We start from the raw sequence: 18,959 nt of genomic DNA, 5'->3' as shown, positions 1-18,959 counted from the left end.
GGGCACCTCGTAAACTCTCTGCGCCATATGAGAAGCACTGCATTCTGGGAGTCAGAGTCCAAAATGTTTACGGTGGATTTCTGATGGCGAGAGAGAAAAGAAGCGCTTGCTCTTTTGTTTTCTGGAGGAACCTGGCCGTGGTCCCTTTGTAAAACGCAACTCCGTGCAGCCAATTAGCAGCAGAATCACGGTCATTTCGGCGTAAACATATTTACTGTGTTACAGGGTGGAGTCTGTCCTTAAAGACAGCTCTCCTTGTTCGTTTGCTCTCAGGGGAGTAAAATGCTGCCAAACATTTTTTTTTTGCCTACCCACGAAGCCTCCTCCAGAATGAAACATGGGGGTTGCACAATATGGTGAGGTGTCCGTGTTAACAATACGGCACGCTGAATGTTTCGCTAAAACGGCCAAAACTGAGTACGTGAACATGTCTAATGAAACAGAGCTCGTGTTCATCCGGACTGAAGACTCAAACTCGACCCCAGCATTAACAACACCGTCCGGTCTCTATCGTTCTTCGGTCCAGCCGGTATATCCGAGACTCAGCAACAACCCCAGTGTGTGTGTGTGTGTGTGTGTGTGTGTGTGTGTCCACAGGGTAAGGAAAGAAATAATAAACACTATGAGAGGACATTAAAATGTAAGGAACAAAAACAAAACAAAAAAAGGACATGGTTCATGTGTGTATTCGTGCGTGCATGTGTGTGTGTGTGTGTGTGTGTGTGTGTGAGTGTGAGTGTGAGAGAGAGAGAGAGTGTAAAGAACAAAGACAAACAGAAATGCAAAGGTCATGAATGAAACCTACAGTATCCGTGTTGCTCTTCCATGACACGTAAAAATGAAGGGGGGAAATAAATAAATAAATAAATAAATAGAACAGAAACCAAATATTCCATCAATTATTATTTGTCCATCTATTAAAAAAAATTGCTGTTATTTTAGATCAGATCCTAAAACTGTCAGGTTCCCTGTAATAAAAATAATAGCAAATATTGTCATCTTGATCATTATTACGCCAAATTAATGCTTACAGTTTGACAACAGTTTCGATTTTTGCCCTCCGTGCTTCTCTCTCGCGCTCTTTATATATATCCAACCGTTTAAATCAACACTAACTTTGTGTGAACATGTTAAATCATCTAATCACGATAGGAATCTCAGGCTAACGAGATCTTTACGGAATGTGCTCCGGAAACCAAAAACGTACGGCTAGGAAACGACAGAAATGCACAGAAATGAAGAGGACTCATTTTTATGAATCATGAATCGATAGAAACGACTCCCTTTCTAAGAGCATCCTTATAACGAGGGCACGGGGATTCGCTGTCTGTGATTTAGCGCCTGCTCACATCGGAGTGGGGCCGGGCTTCGGCAAAATACGACTCGGTGTCTGCTGGCAGTCTGAGTAGAAGTTGTTTTTTTTTTAATCTCTGTAGATAGTGACTCATGCGGCGCGGCGAGCGTCGCTACCCTAGAAGACGGTCTGTATCGATTATGAGTGGACGAGCAGTGTTGGGAAGCTCCTCGTCAATCCAGGTGTGGTGTCGGGTTAAGTGTGCGGTAAGGCTTTAAGAACAGAAATTGTGTTTGGTGGAACCAGAAAACTAGTCGACTTCTGATGATGCTCTCATGCAGGGGAAAAAAAAAGGATCCACAGAAAATATGAACGAACTTCTACCACCACCCCCCACCCCCAACACACACACACACCCACACCCCACACACACATCAGGAACAACGGTCAAATTCAGAGGTTCTCCAACAGACACCCAAATTCGGTCCCAGATGCAAAGCTATCGCATCACGCATGCGCCGATTCCATCCTCTCGTCACTCGGGATACTACGTGAAGACCGTTTTCATCCAGCCCGGTGTGCAGGTTAGCGTAAATATCTGAACGGCTCTTAGGATTTGAATTTGCGACCTTTCAGAGACTGGGGACAAAAATCCCAGCACAAGTGCAGAACCTCCATTGTTTTACATGGTGACTTTTTCAGCTCCTATTCACCCCCCCACCCCACCCCACCCCCCACTACAAAGACTTGCAATTTGACAAAAGGCGGAGTTTGTGGCTTCAACTGAAACAGGCCCAGGTGTTCTTTTTCTGTTGCTCTCTCACACACACACAAGGAGGCAGCGTGGTCAGTAAGGAAGCCGTCAGGAGTCACAGGTATAAAAATAGAAATCAGGGGCATAAGGGTGTGTGTGTGTGTGTGTGTGTGTGTGTGTGTGTGAGAGAGAGAGAGAGAGAGACAAAGAGATAAAAAAAAAACCTATAAGTTGTCTAATCTAACTTTTGTATATTTTACAATAAACTACCTTTAGCCTAACCTTTTCCCAAACTAAATCACCCTTTACAGCCGTGGTGAGCAAAAAAGCAGCTCGGGTTTGCGCAACACGAATAAACCGATGGATGCTGATTATTAGCTGTCTAACGCACAGTGAACTCTAAATGACAGGCTGCTAAACTATTATCGTTTTCAACCCAGACGAACTCCTGGCGTCGTTAGTTTTCCTTTAATTCAATAATTATTATTATTACTACTACTATATTATTATTATACTTTTTAACTTCCTGCACATTTATAAGCCGTTAAGGGCGTAATTACTTTTCAGCATTAAAACGAACAATATTACAAACATATATTAGACTATAAAACGATTCTTTTTTTTTTTTTTTTTTTTTTTTGCGCGAGACAAGGATGCTTCACACGTCAGCGTAAATAAAAGCGATAAAGTGATAAAATGAATTCCACACAAACAATCCAACTGCTCGTAAAAACGTGACGTACCTGCACGCGTCTGCAAAGCATGGGGGCACGGAGGAACGGGACGGGAACCTAAGGAGCGTTTGGAGTGTGTCTGAATGCGTCGAGTGGGGTGCGAACAGATGTAGAGTGTTTGCCTCTCATCTCCGCCGAGCAGCCTGGCACGGGCCGTGTGGCCAAACACACGCATATGCGAGAGAGTGTGTGTTTGTGTGTAGACACGCAAGCAAGCAAACAAGAGCGTGCACACTTTCACACAAACACAAACACACAATCTATCAAAAGAGAGGCTCTTTTTTTTTGGTGGGGGTTTGGATGGGCAGCTGGTACTTGAGACTGATGTACTTGCACCTCCTCCTCCTCCTCCTCCTCAAACCCCCCCTTCAGTTGGTATTGGCCAAGATGCTAGAACAGCACCAGACGCAGGCAGAGCCAAGGGTCTAGTGCCAAAGCTGCCTGCCAACACACAACAAGAGAGAGAGAGAGAAATAGAGAGAGAGAAGAGGGAGTTTTGGAAAGACAGAGCAAAGCAATCACCACAGACAGAAGACACAAGCGGCAACGATCTTGTCCCCTGCTTGTTGAGCCTTTCCTTTTCGCTTCCCTGTGTAATTTCTGACCACTAGAGGGTCCTGTGGAATTCGGTTTAGTTCAAAGACGTGTCAACCTTCCAATTGTGTTGTTATAATAAAACACCATCCATCCATCTTCTCTGATGCGGTGTTCCGACGGAGCCTGAAGCTTAGCCCGGGTGAAACCTTGGACATCCGAACCATCACAGGGCAACATCTTTGTCTGGGGTCATTTACTGATCTATATGCTGCCTTGTCTGTTAAACTCCAGAAACAATGGACCTTTATTTCCAAGAGTGTACGCAACATGTCATATATTTCAGGCCCCCCAGCAGACTAAATAAGTATCATAACAGCAAACACATTTCTCTGTATTAACCCTTAAAGAGACTTCGTAAGTAGGACCGTGGTAATGTTTAGTCCTGCTATAACATAAGTGATAACAGGACCTTGTTCCGCAGACGTTCCGGGTCTGCGAAGACGTGATGTCTCTCAGGTAAGCGGTGATATAACGCTACATTATATAACGGCAAATGTGTGGGGTCTAAAAACAAAGCAAACCTGCTGTACGAAGCAGATACGGAAGCTATAGTAGGGATGGAAAAGTCTTGCTTTCTCTTTAACGTATCAGCGCGCACACACACACACGATCAAATATTAACCGTTCGCCTGCAGTGAGCATGCTCAGAGTGCCTCAGAGAAGCAAACAGCATTTTAACCCTGTTATTGCTGGCAAGTTTCATAAATACACAACCATTGTGGGGTTTTTTTGTTGTTGTTGTTGGTGGTGGTCATTTGCTTTTTAAAGATCTGGGAAATACAGAAAATGTGCGTGCTTAATTTAAAAAAAAAAAAATTTATTACTATTGTTATTATTATTATTATTATTATTATTATTATTAGAGGTCAAATTAGTGGAGCTTGATTGATGATCGCCACCATCTCTATTTTCCGTCTCCTCCTCCCATTATCATGCTGGCCGCACTTCTCTGTTTCCCCAGAGCACGCAAGCGAGTGAGCATGCATCATGGAGAAAGAGCGAGATTACCCAATCAATCTTCCTGAGAGAAAGAGAGAGAGAGAGAGAGAGCGGTGTTGTATGTATGAGAAAGCGAGAGAAGCAGAGGGTAAAACTCCGTGGCAGTGGAGCTCCTGGTCCGTACACGGCCCGCCTTATCGTTGCCATCAGTTTGGGCGACGGTGTTATTGACGTCACACCGGCTGATTACTCGAATGACTGAATAAACATCGCTGCGCACTTTCTACTCCACACCATAACCAAAATATTTACACTGGTATAAAGGCAAGCCGTGGGCCACAGAGGGAATTAAACCTGGGCACAGCAGTAGGGAGAAGATTAGAGCAATCTGGAAACCAGTGAAGATTTCCTTCTGTTTGTTTATTTGGTTCTCGATTCAGATTTGTCGAAAAATGAATAAATGACAAATTTTGGCTAACGGGAAAATCCCAGGTAACATGTTAACGTGCTGATGTGCGGAACACGTCCCCATTCCTACGGCAACTGGTTACGTCGCCTTTAATAAATCGACGGCAAGTTTTCCAGCGTGATCTTAATCGTGATTATTAAACTCCACTTTGCGTCACCTCGTCCTAGAACTAAACCGGCTCCTCGCTCCTTGTGTGAAACTTTCAGGCTAAACGTGCAAATAATCAAATTAGTACAGCAAAAAAAAAAAAAAAACATTTACACGACTAGAACTAGAATTATTCTTCCAAGCAAATAAACAGCCACTTGCCAAGATATCAGTGAGTGCAATTGTTAAAATAATTACGATATTTTAGGTGATTAAAAAGCTACACTTTTTCCTGAAAAGACATGATGGTGTAGCATGTTTTTGCCAAGTTACTACTTTCCACGTGCAAGATTAACAGTGGATTACAGCCACGGGAAAGCATGGAAAGCATGTGTTTGGAAGAAGTGACAAAGAGAGAGAGAGAGAAAAACAAGAGATCCAGATGGAGACACGGACACCCTGCAAACGACTCCTTCGACAGACCTCTGGAACGGAAAGCCAAAGGAAAAGGTATGAAAGCACGCGCTCATGCGGTGGAGCCGCGCCAGCCCATAACCAGCCAAACCCCCTTTTTGAAAGGAGCGCAGCTTTAATCTGAACAAAACGCCCCACCAAAATACTCGCTACTGAATCTTTTGTTCTTCTAAGAGGCCCCGTAAGGATTTATGAGCACGGGCGTCTTGGGAACGGCGAGCCAAAAACAAGGCCTCGGAAAAAGAGCGTGAGCCGTGGCAGAGCAGCGAGATGAGAGAGGCGACCCCTCATAGATCGAGCAGCTACTCCGGGACAGCTGTGATAAATGGCGCTGGATGGTGCACTGTCCGATCAATGCTCATTATGGCGAGAACGCAGAGAAACCAGGCACCTCTGGCGTTTGGCCAGGCCTCCAATCCCACCAAATCCCTTAGGCTTAGCCCCTCAACCGCTCCCGGGATTAGGAGATTAGAGTACTGTAGTCCATTATCTCCCCAGAAGGCAGGGAGGACAGAGTGGTAGATGGCGACGGCCAGGATGAACCCCACACGCACAAACACACACACACACACCTGTGTATTGCAACTGACCAGCAAAAAGAAAAATGTAAAAAAAAAAAAAAAAAAAAAGGCAGTGCGCTAAACACATCATAAATCACCCGACTCAAGGACGCGCTAGTGGACCTTGCTGAGATGTGCACGCCGAGCAGTGGAGGCTCTCCAAATACACACGGGAAAACAGACGCTTTAAAGAGATAAAGGAAAAATCCTCAGAGACTTTCACTAAAGAAGAGGAAGAAAAAAAAAAAAAAACTACACACACACACACTCACTCCTCTTTGCTGTGATTAGAGCATTTAAGTAAAAAAAAAAAAAAAAAAAAATTCATCTGAACCTCTGGTGATGAAAGTGCAGCCTATATTAATCATATTTGACCAGCATTCACCAAATAAACGTTCAGCTCATTACCACAGTCTGGCCCTGATGATTAGAGAATGAAAACCGTTTCAAGTCGCAATCACAGAATCGTTTCTCGCCGATCCTGAACGCGCACTTCATCGTAAGCCACAGGCAGTGACGCAATAGTTCAAGCAACAAATAAAAAAAATAAATACATTTAAAAATAAGCAGCTGAAGGTTTAACCCGTAGGTCGTCGATCCGCCCAGCGATTTGGTTAAGGGAAAGAGAAGCGTGTGATCCTTATTACTCTGTGCACTTTCATGCCGCCTCTACGTGTTTGTTTAACAGAAGTTCGTGTAGACGTCAGAAGTTCATTCCTGTGGGAAAAGTGATGACCTTCCCCAAGGACAACTGAAACATGGTAGACGTTGATGGAGTGTAAACATTTCTTTGCTTACTGTGTTCTCGCTATGGGGATTAGTAATCCACGGAAATCCAGTCAACCCTGATGTGAGCACGCTGGCCCAGGAGGTGGCGATAGTGTTGCGAGGGGCAGTCTGGTGTGATCGTCTCCATGACGACCGCAGCATTGATTTTATTTTATTTATTTAAATCCAACATCGGCCTTCCTTCACATTCACTACTCCTTAACCCTTTACTATTCCTAACACCGTAAACCACATGACAGACACAGAAGGCCCCTGAGTTCTAGCTCCGCCCACTGAATCAGAAGCAGCGTCGCACTTACGTAGTCATGGAAGGCCTTGGCCTCGCTGGAATGCTCGCAGGTCTCGCGTCTGTCCGGGGCGGCGCAGTACAGATCCCAGAACACGCTGCAACGACATGGACACATCATCATAAACAATACAAGTGGGAACAGTTATTAGCAGTATTCAGCAGGACAGAAAGCTAGCCCGAGATGTTTTAAGTGGGGAAAAAATAAATAAAAAAGGGGGGCATGAGAGATGGAGAGGAGGGGCAGGCCTTCCCTGAGGTGTCACTTATTATCAGCGAGTTCTGCAAGTCCATCATTCCAGATCTATCACGGGGTTTTCGGCGTGAGAGCAAACTCGCGGCTTCGTTTCTCCCAAGCTAAAACGAGCGGCTTCGCGCGAGCTCAGGAAATCCTACGTTTTTATTTTTATCTGCAGAGCTTTCCGTTTTAAAAAAGGTGCAATAGACCATGCACAACTCTCAGATTCTCCTGAAACTCTCTGTCCACTTGGCACAAGCAGCAGGTTACGGATCAATTAAGCCAGGGATTTCCTCAATTAAGTCCACTCAGGTCCTCCAGGGCCGCCGAGGGGTAGCACAAGGGTTGCTTCCAAATGGCATTTTAATTACTGCACTGTAACTAAGTACCTGTTTAACACATCCAAATTAGATCACTCCTGGTCTTTAGACATCGATTTAATGGATAACCAATAAAGCTACAGGGGGTGAAGTGTGGGGGGTGAAAAGAAAGAGAGAGCGAGAGAGAGAGAGAGAGAGAGAGAGAGAAACATGACGTATCAGATGACGAGATGTTTTACGCGACTCGGGTAACTTTAGATTAAAGGAAAAAGGGTGCAGGATCATGTCTCTGAGTGTGTACGAGAGAAGGTGTTTTTCCCTCCATGCTGAATGTTTACTGGGACAAGAAACATTCAGTAAAAGAAAGAAAGAAAAAAAAAAAGGAAAATAAGAGCGGGAGAACCGGACTCTTTGAGCGTGGGGGTGGGGACCATTAATGGGTAGCAGAAACCAAAAACAGACGAAAATAAAAGAGAAAGATTCCACAGCCGACTTCTATGAGGGCTGGAGAAAGCTTGGAAGAAGAAAAAAAAAAACGATACCAAAACGCCGCCATTTTTGACGAAGGTTTGGTTGGAAGTAAACTTTATTATACTCTTAATCGATAAAGCATTATCGATTAAGAGCTTTTAGAGCTCGTGTAGAGAAAGGGACCTGCTTAAGAAAGCCTCATTGGTGAACTGATGTCACGCGAGGAAGCAAAACTCCATCAGGAACACAGGTGAAAATTTCAAATTTCCACCTGGTAGGATCGTCAGAAAATTTCAACTTCAGCTAACGAGCAAATAAATTTGAAGCAGGTCAGAAGCCTGCACTTAAATCGTTGCAAATTCTGTCTTCACACAAGGTAAGCTGTAAAACGCTCCCTGCCGGCGTCTTGAATGGCGTCATGGTGCTTCTTCAGAGACTAAACAAAAGCACCGACTGAGCTTAGCTCGGATGCTAATTGGAAGGAGCTACTTTTTCATGTCAATTACTATTCTTTCAGGACTTGGTTACACCTAAGGGTATTATGGGCATCTCATACAGGCAGGAAACGACAGGGGGGTTAAAGCGAGAACAAAAGTAGGCCTGATTATCCCATACGTTTTCCTTTGCTATGGAGTTTACAACCACCTTTCGCATGCGTATGTGAGGAGATCCACAAATAAGAAGACCTCTAGGCAAGAGTCACAAGCCTAAACCGAGTTCTTACGTTAACGGGTTTTTCGATAGATCTCGGCAAATCCGTGGATTCAAACCGGTTGCTGAGTGAAAACGCTTATGACTGAATAAATAATAATCGTAGCTGTAACAAAAAAATCCAAACTTATGTTAAACTACGTTAAATTATGGATCGTGTACATCGTTAACGTCGGACTAAGTTCATCGCTCTGCGAACAAACGTGACATTTTTAAACCGCTCGGGCGACGTCTTTTAACGGCTCACAAACCTGAAACTTTTTCCAAGGGTCTCATATTTACATTTAATTTATTCGCATCTGAGTCTTGTGTGTAATTAAGCTCCTTTGTACGCTTTCTTAACATGGAAGATTTCACATGCAGTCGAGATCAACACCTGGTTACTGATATTGTCTGGCAGTGACTTATATTCCTCGTAATGACGCACTTTTTGAGTAAATCTCCAGTTTAAGGAACTGCGTTTTGCCGAAGGTAAAAGCGTACGTATGGATGAAAGGGGGCCGTGATGTTTAAAGTTAAAGTTATGTTTAGAGGTAGACGATGCGACAAAAAAAATCTATCGTATCATAAAACGTTCCCATTGTCAGGATACGTGATGCGTATGACGTTACTATAAACGGTCACATCTATAATCAAAGATGTCTTCTTTATAAAAAAATAATTAAATACATAATAAAGCGCATCGACTGCTCCCAAAAACTAAAAAAAACAAACAAACCAAAAAAAAGGACCCACGATTGATCCTGATACCGCTATGAATCTTTAAAGAATCTTTTGATTAACCTTTCTTTGAACTCTATCAGGAAGCGATCGATGGGCTCGATCCTTTAATTAAGCTAAAAAGAAATAAAGGTTAAGTGAGCTGATCAGAAGGAGGCATCCGTAGACGAGTGGACAAACGATTAGGAGAAGAGATCTGAGGTGGAGCATAAGTGGTGGTGGTGGTCAGGGGTGGGGGTGGTGGGCTGGGCGGGAGGTGGTTTAATCAAAACCTGCATCCCTTCTTGGCTCCTGGTGAACTCAGGAAACCTCGAGGCTGTTGACCCTGTGGCCTGTCGACTGGCCTGCCCCCAACGAGAGGAGAGAAGGAAAGAAAGAAGAAGAAGAAAAAAAAGACAGCAGGGAGGTGGGGATTTGGTCACTGCGCACAAAAGAGAGTGGTATGCAAAGAGTTAATCCGCTCTCTCGGAGCTGTGTGCTGGGGGGACAAAAGGACACAGCCAGAGACAAAGGTTGGCGGTGGGGGTAAGAGAGAGGGCGTGTCCTGCCTTCTCTACACCATCTGGGGCTTTTGTTTTCTGTCGGTGGGCGGAGTCTGCGAGTGCAGGGCTGAGGGTCACGGCAGAGCTGCCGAACACGTAGGCCACCTCTGTCCCGTTTGTTCAGGTAGCGGAAATTGAGAGAAATATGATTCTCTTGGGACTGAGAGAGTGATGAACAATACTGAAGTTGATCGATATTAGACAAGGGGGGGGGAGATAAACAAACAAACAAACAAACAAATAAATAAATAAATAAATAAATAAAAGGAAACAGGAAACGTGACGTACCACCACCATGAATGCAGGAATCCTGGGGGCTCTCCTAGAGTAATGTTCTTCTCCCACCGGATCTGAAACACACACAAAACAAAAAAAAAAAAAAAAAAACACAGAAAGATAAATGTTAGGTGTTCCAAACATGCTTCCTGTTGCACCATATTTAAGTCGTATTTCTGGCACCGGCACAGATAACAACGAATAGGTTCATTCTTTCCCCTAATGGACCTCCGAGCATCTGATCTCTATCTGTACACGACTCTGGCGGCTTCCAATACGTCCCTCGGCCATTAAGCCGTTAAATATTTCTCTACAACTTACAGGACGTCTCTTAGACTGGCGTGCTTCCACCCGTTTCTCTGCTCGAGTAACACAAAGAAACACACAGCTGTGCTTTTCTCTGCGATTTCTACTCAGTCTAGGCAACTAGTAGTTAGTACCAACTCAAGGTCTCTGCTGCTTATAACTTTCTCGGTCTGACTAGAATCGGACAGAGATACAAGTAATATTCCGTCCACAATAAATAAGAAATAAACTACAACCTCTATTAATACGTTTGATTACTTGATGCTGTATAACGTCCAAATAGCACGTTAGTCCACGTTATCGCTAATGTTAGAAGCTACGGATATTTGTAAATTTTTTTTTTTTTTTTTTTTATGTATACGTACTGTGGACTTCCATAAACGTAGCAAGAAACATCTCATTACAATAAACATTTCTCCTCATTAGGTTTCCGTTACGTAAAGCACGTCTTTAAATCGTAGCTACTGAAATAACTTTTAAAAAAACGTTGTGCTAGATACACGTCTGCAAAGCCACACCTACGGACCAATCAGACTCCGGGCTACATTACAGAAAAAGATATATACGTTCTATCGCTTTGGCTCCTAGAACTAATATTAAGATGCATGTAATTACAACATCCTATGAAATGTTTGCCCCACTACAGGCACGAACCACTGATGCAATGATAGGGGCAAAGTCAAGTTAATTCATTTCAACTCCAATTAATTATCGTTTTCACACACTGATCTATCTGCAGGATTTTTTTATTATTTTTTTTTTTTTTAAAGAGTTTAAAACAAGCTATCTGGGAGCACGATGAACTGCGTAAGTGGTCTTGACCCAAAGGTTCAACTGCCATTGCGATGCGTTTTGCTCACTGGGATGCACACACACACACACACACACACACACACACAAAACTAACTCACCTCAGACAAGAAGGTCTGTGCAGATTTCTGAGCACCAACATGTAACAAGTATTCGTAGACGTATAAAGCCAACCTGGAAGCAAAAAAATAAATAAGTAAATAAATACACGCACAATCGCTGCATCAGCAAACATTAAAACAATTAACAACGTTTTTACACTCTAAAGCTATGAAGGTTTATTTGGTAAAGTTACAAAGAAAAAAAAAGAGCAATTAATTATTCAACAATTATTCGACAAAGCAACATTTCTGGTCACGTAAGCCATTCGACAGAAAAAAAAGCAGCCCTCGAGTTAACGAATAAAATCACAATTATTTTGTCGTTTTATACTAACACAAGATTAACTTGTTAGCTAGCTAGCCGACCCGATATGTGGACACTCCAGTAAGCTAACCAGCAAGTCAGGTTTTGGTTGCCTGGAAACTACAACGTAGTAACTAACATAATATAATAACATAATGCGCGCTACAATTAGCCAAAATGCGTGAACAATTATAGAACAAAAGCTACAAGCGGTCCTGTTCAGAATCTGTGTCAGATAAAAGATATTTCTGAAGACGGGTTACTGTTTTGTGTTTTTATCTCTCTCGACGCGTTCAACTGAAGGTAAGCGCGTGTGCTAAGCGAGAATATGTTGTTGCACTTGACGTATTTGACTTTGAAAACGTTGCCGGTCATCCGTTCAGGTTAACTAATCAGACTTATACAGATCTCCGATGCGGTGTGTGGGGTCAGATTCAGGACAAGGTGATGACGCTACAGGTAACAATGTTTTCCATTGTCGACCCAGACACTTGCTTGTTCTAGGTTTCTGAGTTGTGCAAGAACAAGTAAAGTAACCACAGTTCACGGTTCTGTTGCAAAACACAAGATCGCTGTGACTAAGTCAATAAAGGAAGTATTAAAATAAAAAAAAGTTAATTTGTCTGTTTATTGACTCGGTTTGTCCCTTCATACTGCCGATTATAGATAGCCGGCTACCAGAGTGCCACTAAAGCTAAAGCTTTCCTCCGTCCTCTCTTCTGTATAGAGAAGAGAATTTGGCCAAATTGTTGTTTTTGTTTGTTTTTTTGCTTTTATGATTTTAAAGACATGTTGATTTCCATCTCCCTGTTCACAGATAACCAAGAAAGAAACTCCGTGGGAAGTCGCCGCTCTGCGTCTAAGGTTCTCAAACTTTGTTCAGAAAAGTCTGAATAGGTCTTCACAAGGATCTCTGAGGGCATACGAGTCTACTAAGCTTGCACGTTGTGCCCGTCGAGCGTGTCAGACGGCTCAAGGTCATAAGCTATTAAAGGATGAAAAATTGTTTATGACCTCAAGCAATCACCATTACGAATATAAAACACATTTGCTTTCTCTGGCACTGTTAAAATCCTAAAATACACAGTGATTTTTTTTTTTAGGCAATTTCCCCCACCCGCCAACACACACACACACACAAAATAAAGATAGCAGGTCGTAAATGACTAGGGACAATAATTTGATCAGCCTCATCACAGGCTTTGTGATAAGCTAAGAGACAAGAGACAGGAAGGAGACGTATACGGCTTTCAAAAGCGTGAGAGAGTGAGCAGAATGGCAAACGCCTCCTGCTGAGAGATGTGGGGAAAGGGGGAAACTCAACGACAGCCATAAACACGAGGATGAGGGTTTCAAACAAAGTCACTATCTAAAAACTTCTACTAGTTGCGAGTAGCTATTACAGGTGGTGGAAACTGCATTTTAAAGACCGTTGTGATAAATGCACTCGTTTAGACCTCACGGGTTTAAAAAAAAAATAAAATCAAGGTAATTTGGTCATACGTATGAATCCTAAAGCAACAAACGAAACCACATCAAGATCCACAAGCGTGGTATAATCACTACAGGCTTACATTCACATTCTTGGATGACAAAAGCGCAACCCAATGTGGTCTTCTACTCTTGAAGTCCATCCACCCTCCAGGTTGAACTTGTGCATTCTTAAATGCTTTTCTGCTCAACGTGGTTGTAAAGTTATAGACCAGCCCATTTGGCAACAACTACGCCACACTATGGTCAAGGTCACTGAGCTCACGTTTCTCCCCAATATGATGTTCGATGTGAATATTGATTGAAGCTCTTGACCGGCAACTGCATGATATGTACTGCCAAAAAATTGCCTGATTTGATAATTGCACGGTGGTTTGGGCAAAAGACGCGAGTGGGCAAAAGACAAATCAAGAGGGCCTGAGACTCATAATGTTAATAGTTTTTAAAACAGTCCAGTAATACCTCATGGCGCCTCTTCCAAGTTTGTCACAGTTGAAAAACATACATCTGAATTGAAGTTTTGGTTTTCTAGTCAAGCAAATTTTCTTCATCAATGTACAATGTAAGAAAAGCTTTTATTAAAAGCCTGACTTCCAGGCCTAAGGATATGATGGAGGAAGGGTGAATAGGTGGGAAGTGATCAAAACTGCTGGGAAGTCCATATGTGAGGATGTGGGAAGGATGGGGGGGGGGGGGGGTAGCTTAGCTGTGAGGTGAGAAAAGATAGGGGGTTAAAAAAAAAATTATATCCAGAATAAGAAGGTGTTATCTGGTTAAGTTTCGATCCCAAACATAACTGTAGCTAACAAAAGGTACAATTGTTTGGACCAAACCACAATTGTATAAAAACAATAAAAATCAAGTACCTAAACAATAACACAAAGCACAATTTGTTGATGTTGAATAAAGACGCCACCTCAAAAAATAAATAAATACAAGCTTCATGGTGAAACGCAACCTTAACAACAATACAATCGCAGAAATCCTCCTCGATTCAAATTCACATATTCAAACACAGCTAACCCTATTCAAATATATCCAAAGAAAAAAAGCGCTCTCCCTCTACGCTCGGCTCCTCCCCCAATTCAAATGGCTGCATCCCGATGGTAAAGTATGCAAATCTGAAAGAGCTCCGTATTCTCAGAGGTGAAGAAGCAACGATGGCGAGGAATTGTTGCCGACACAAAAACTTGGCTTTCTAGCTTCTCGAAAAACCTGAATAGAGGCTTGCTCGAGGGAATGCTAGGGGGGACAAATCCATCACAACTCCTCATTGCCTTCCTTCTACACACACACACACACACCCTCCCCACCACCACCCCACCTTGCCGCCTTAGTGCCTTTGCCCCAGAGAGCCATGGCATGCTGTATGTAGAGGGCTGACGATAGCACTGATTGGGACTCGCAGATCTAACAGGCTTGAAGCTCAAGGGTTCATTTGAAAAGAAAGAAGAAAAAAAAAGATGGTACGGGGGGAGTGACGGGACATTAGACTCCCTATTAAGCGAGAGAAAGTGCTACAAGATGGTACAGGAAGGAGTGACAGGACGTGAGCCTCCCTATTAGCCCCTGTTGGAGAACGGCTTTACTGGGACACCTTGTTTCTCTGTAGGGAGTCTTGTACACAAGGGGAAGATTAAACACAGGTCAGGATGCTTGGCTTGCAACGTAATGCCAGGTGCAGTAGTCACAACCTGGTGTTCTCTTAGGGTCCCCCCCTCCCTTCACCAGCCTGAGGCATACATTATACAGAACAATGTATAGAATGTAGGATCGCCGAACAAACAGTTGAACAAGCATTCGTTTATGATTTCAAATTAGAAAGTGTTCACAACTAACCAAAGAAAGTCTGGATGCCAGTTGCGCTAATCAACGTGTTGCATGCACCAAATTTGGGACCCCGTGCTGGCAACTTTATAAAAAAAATATAAATAAATAAATAAATAAAAATAAAATAAAACTACATTCTCTGAGCACACCTGACATGTCGCCTAAGGCTTGTGAACAAAAGGGTGTCTTAAAACATGGATGAAGCCAGGCTGCATGTAAGCGCCCTTCAAAGGGACGGTTAGGAAAATCGTGTTTCCAACTGTCCCGTCAATAATTCAGCAAGAATGCCTGGATAAAAGAGCATCCCTGATCATGCGGTTCTCATGCCCAGTCCTGGGGTACATCTCCTTGCGTCACTTTATGCACCTGATCCGAATAATCAGCTAGGGGGGACTTTTAGAGCGTCTACGTACAATACCTGGGAATACAACAGTGAGAGCCAGGCTTGTCGAAAACAAGACAAATCATTATCTCTATTTTTTTAACTACAAGTCCTGATTTCTGGGCATCTTTTTAGAAACCTCTGGCTCTCACTTAACCCAAAGAATCTTCACCCCAATCCAGAGACGTTGAACTGCATTTCACTAATTCTGTCGCCTTTCAGCAGCAAAACTTTACTGCAAAATATTAGCACAGGAGCCTCATCACTGTTGTCTGACGCAAATATCAACGCTCAGTTAAAACCAATCCACTGCTGATTCAACATGGCTGCATGACTGATTGGGGATCATGCTCAATCACAGTTGGCAAGAACCTTGTTCCTGGCTGTTTGCCAATCTACCGAGAAAATTTATGTGGTAAGTAGTATTCAAGAGTTTGCATTCATTAGATGACCTGCTTTTTAAAGTTCTGGCTACCACAACCATGTGGATATGTTCCTAATTGAGTCCTTAAAACATTACAGATGTGAGATCACCCTGGCCTGCATAGACCTGCGACAGAAAATGAAACATCTTGGCGCGTGATCCTTATGCGGTAGAACAACTAAACTCCCGAGACGTGACGTCACACGAACCTTCGGAGATTTGTAGGTTTGATGAAAAAAGTGCCTGGATTCAGTTATGAATATAATCTAAATTTATGGACGAAACGATCCCTGATAAAAACGACATGGTTCACTCACACCCCAACACCACCACTGGCTAATGACTAATCGTCAACTGCACCCACCAGCAACAACATGCTACACGATTCAAACTCCAGGCCACTTCTTCAAATATTCCAAAGGTGGAGAAAGCTCTGAAGGTATGAACTATGGAAGGTATTTCCAGCCAGGGCAATCCTGCAATGTTTTTCCGTGTGGGGCAAAAAAAAAAAAGAACTCTTTAATAGTAGCTTTATTTGGTTCTCACAGTAATTCAAACAAAATAAGCCTTTTTTGAACGAGCTGGATACAAACAGTTCATACTGTGGTGTTTTTACCCAAAAACTGTGATATTCATGAACAGTCGTATCCTACAAGAACTTATGAAAGAAACTCGCCTTCCTTAACCTTCTGTCATCGTGTAAAAACCTTCTTCCGTCATATAAAAATCAATTAAGACAAATAAATGTAAATTACGGGAAATCGATAACACTAGCTAATCATTGAGAAAGTAATGGCACCCTTTAAAGCAAGCTAAAGTAGCAGATCTGCTGCTCTAGCCAGGTTGGACTACTGGAAGGTTTGCCATTCAATGCATTTAGGGGGCGCTCTTTCAGCATCCAGTCATCTTTTAGTATTTTAGCTCTCAGTGAGATTTACCTTTTATGGTGTTGTTGTGGGCAGGGCTACAAATAAATCAGCCATGCAGGAAGTGGCAATTAGGAAGCAGATCAGCATTTGTTGAGTTTTTTGGGGGGTTTTCTTTCTTTAAGCTTTTAGTAGCAGTACGTTCGGTTTTGCCCTTCAAACACATTTATGCACAAGTTAAGAAATTATATGATACGATTCGTAAATATTGGCACCTGCAACAGTTCTAGCCCTTTAAACCGGTCAGGGCGACTCAGCAGCCCAGCTTAGGGAGTGGAGGCAGTGGTAACACTATCAGTAAAGCAAGAGATTGTGTAAACATTCTAAGTTGAGACTCTAGTGAGTGCACACACACAAAACAGGGCAAAACGAACACATCTCAAGGAGCTCAGCTCTTAGAAACTTCTGTGAAACAAGGAACTTCTTGAAAAGTTTAGAAGCATACAGCCTGCAACATTTTCACCGCACTGGACACACAAAGCAGACAAAGTTCTAACAATGTTTTAAACTCATAACATGTGGATTATCATAAGTTTTTGGTGAAAAACAAAGGGGTGTAACAAACACCTCCTTGCATTGTGATTTGACCCTTATGTCATGCTTAAATCAACGCACCAGTGATATTATCTAAGCAGAACTGACAACCATATCATAACATGATCACACAAACCAAGAAAACTAACAGCCTGTGTGTACGTCTACTCAACAATACATAAGATATGCACACTATATTGTATGTATGTATGTATGTATGTATGTATGCATGCATGCATGCATGTATATACAGTGTTGTTGCTCAAGACTCTTCTGTGTTTATACTTGCATGCATACATACATACATACATACATACATGCATGCAGAGTCCCCAAAACTTCTCGTGGAGTTTTCAGGCTTCGAGTATGGAAGAAAATCCCATACAAGCCACTTGTAAACCAGAATTATTAATACACTGTTAACAAAAGAACTTCCCAAACTTTGTCAACTATAAAGACAGAGTAAAGTGAAAAAAATGCACGAAAAAAAACAGCGCATAAGTGCCCAGGCGACATTGCAACACGAATCTATACGATGTGCCGTAGCTATTTTGAGCGCACGCGCCTTTTTAAACGTTATTAAACGTTGCACCGCGGCTCCGTCCTCGTGCAACAACGAATGCATGGACACAAACTCGAGGAGATGCACCAATCTGTTGTTGTTGTTGTTCTATTTCTTGCAGAATATCTGCACAAAAAAAAAAAAAACTAAACACACAAAAAAAAGCGAAGTTCACTTAAATAAGCGCGGGAGGCGCGTGGAGAGAAGTTTCACCGCCGTAAACAACAACAATAACAAAAAAAAAAAACAGCTTTCGGTGCAGATTATGAGCGTTTAGAAAGAAGAAAAATACACAAATGTACATAAAACAACAAGCGGAATCGCAAACGCGAGAACAGAGTCGGTAATAACACGAAGAAACACCGAAGTTTGAACAAGTTTGTAAAGTAGTTTTGTTTCCCTACTCGGCGCTCGCGCAGGTAAGTTAGCTTAACGTTTAACGTTTAACGGCTGGTTTGGTTTCCGTGACAACGCACAAATTTTGAACTTACTTCTCTCGCGCTTGGCTATCGGACGGCACAACGGTTCCTTTCCCTTTGGCGTACATGTTGGACTCCGTTTTTGAAAGATTTTTAAGCCCCTACTCGACGCCTGTCAAAGAAAGCGGCCAGGAAAAGGCTCCATCTCCATAGCTACCCAGGGTAGTGTGTGGTTTTCTTCCTCCTCCTGTTTTTTTTTTTTTTTTTTTTTTTTTTTTTACATCTCCAACATCGGCCACAAATCAGGCACAGTTTCTACCGGGGGGGACTTGAAACAGGCCGCCGCGAGAGCTTTTTTTTTTTTTTCAATCGCTGTTGAGGGAGTTTACTCTCCCTCCCTCTGCTGTGGGGAAAGGAGGGGCTTCTTAAAGGGGAACACACACCAAAAATTACCTGACAGACGCCACAACTTTTTTAACTCATTCCGTCATAATTCTTTGTTGGCCGAAGATGACAGAATGATTGATTTTTAAGGATGCTTTCACGTGTGCGTTGTTTGGTCCGTTTGAATCAAGTGCTGGCCCACTTTTTTTTTCTTGGCAGCTGAGA

General features: G+C 42.8%; 1 protein-coding gene across 2 annotated transcripts in view; it reads right to left on the bottom strand.

The window, feature by feature from the left end:
- zgc:110158 (uncharacterized protein LOC553590 homolog) overlaps positions 1–18,662 on the bottom strand; it is a 44,009-nt gene extending 25,347 nt beyond the window's left edge. The window contains exons 1-4 of one of the 2 annotated variants that reach the window (XM_060873880.1): positions 18,423–18,662; positions 11,479–11,551; positions 10,274–10,335; positions 6,997–7,081 (exon numbers count right to left, since the gene is read on the bottom strand). In XM_060873880.1, coding sequence (XP_060729863.1) covers positions 6,997–7,081; positions 10,274–10,335; positions 11,479–11,551; positions 18,423–18,478 — 276 coding nt within the window. In that variant the 5' untranslated portion in view covers positions 18,479–18,662. The remainder of the gene's footprint in view (positions 1–6,996; positions 7,082–10,273; positions 10,336–11,478; positions 11,552–18,422) is intronic. The other variant, XM_060873879.1, reaches the window with a different exon arrangement.
- Positions 18,663–18,959: the final 297 nt, after the last annotated feature.

Source organism: Tachysurus vachellii, chromosome 7 (assembly GCF_030014155.1).
Source record: "Tachysurus vachellii isolate PV-2020 chromosome 7, HZAU_Pvac_v1, whole genome shotgun sequence".
Lineage (NCBI taxonomy): Eukaryota > Metazoa > Chordata > Actinopteri > Siluriformes > Bagridae > Tachysurus > Tachysurus vachellii.
The sequence above is the reverse complement of the archived record's forward strand: the minus strand, read 5'-3'. Positions and strand labels throughout refer to the sequence as shown.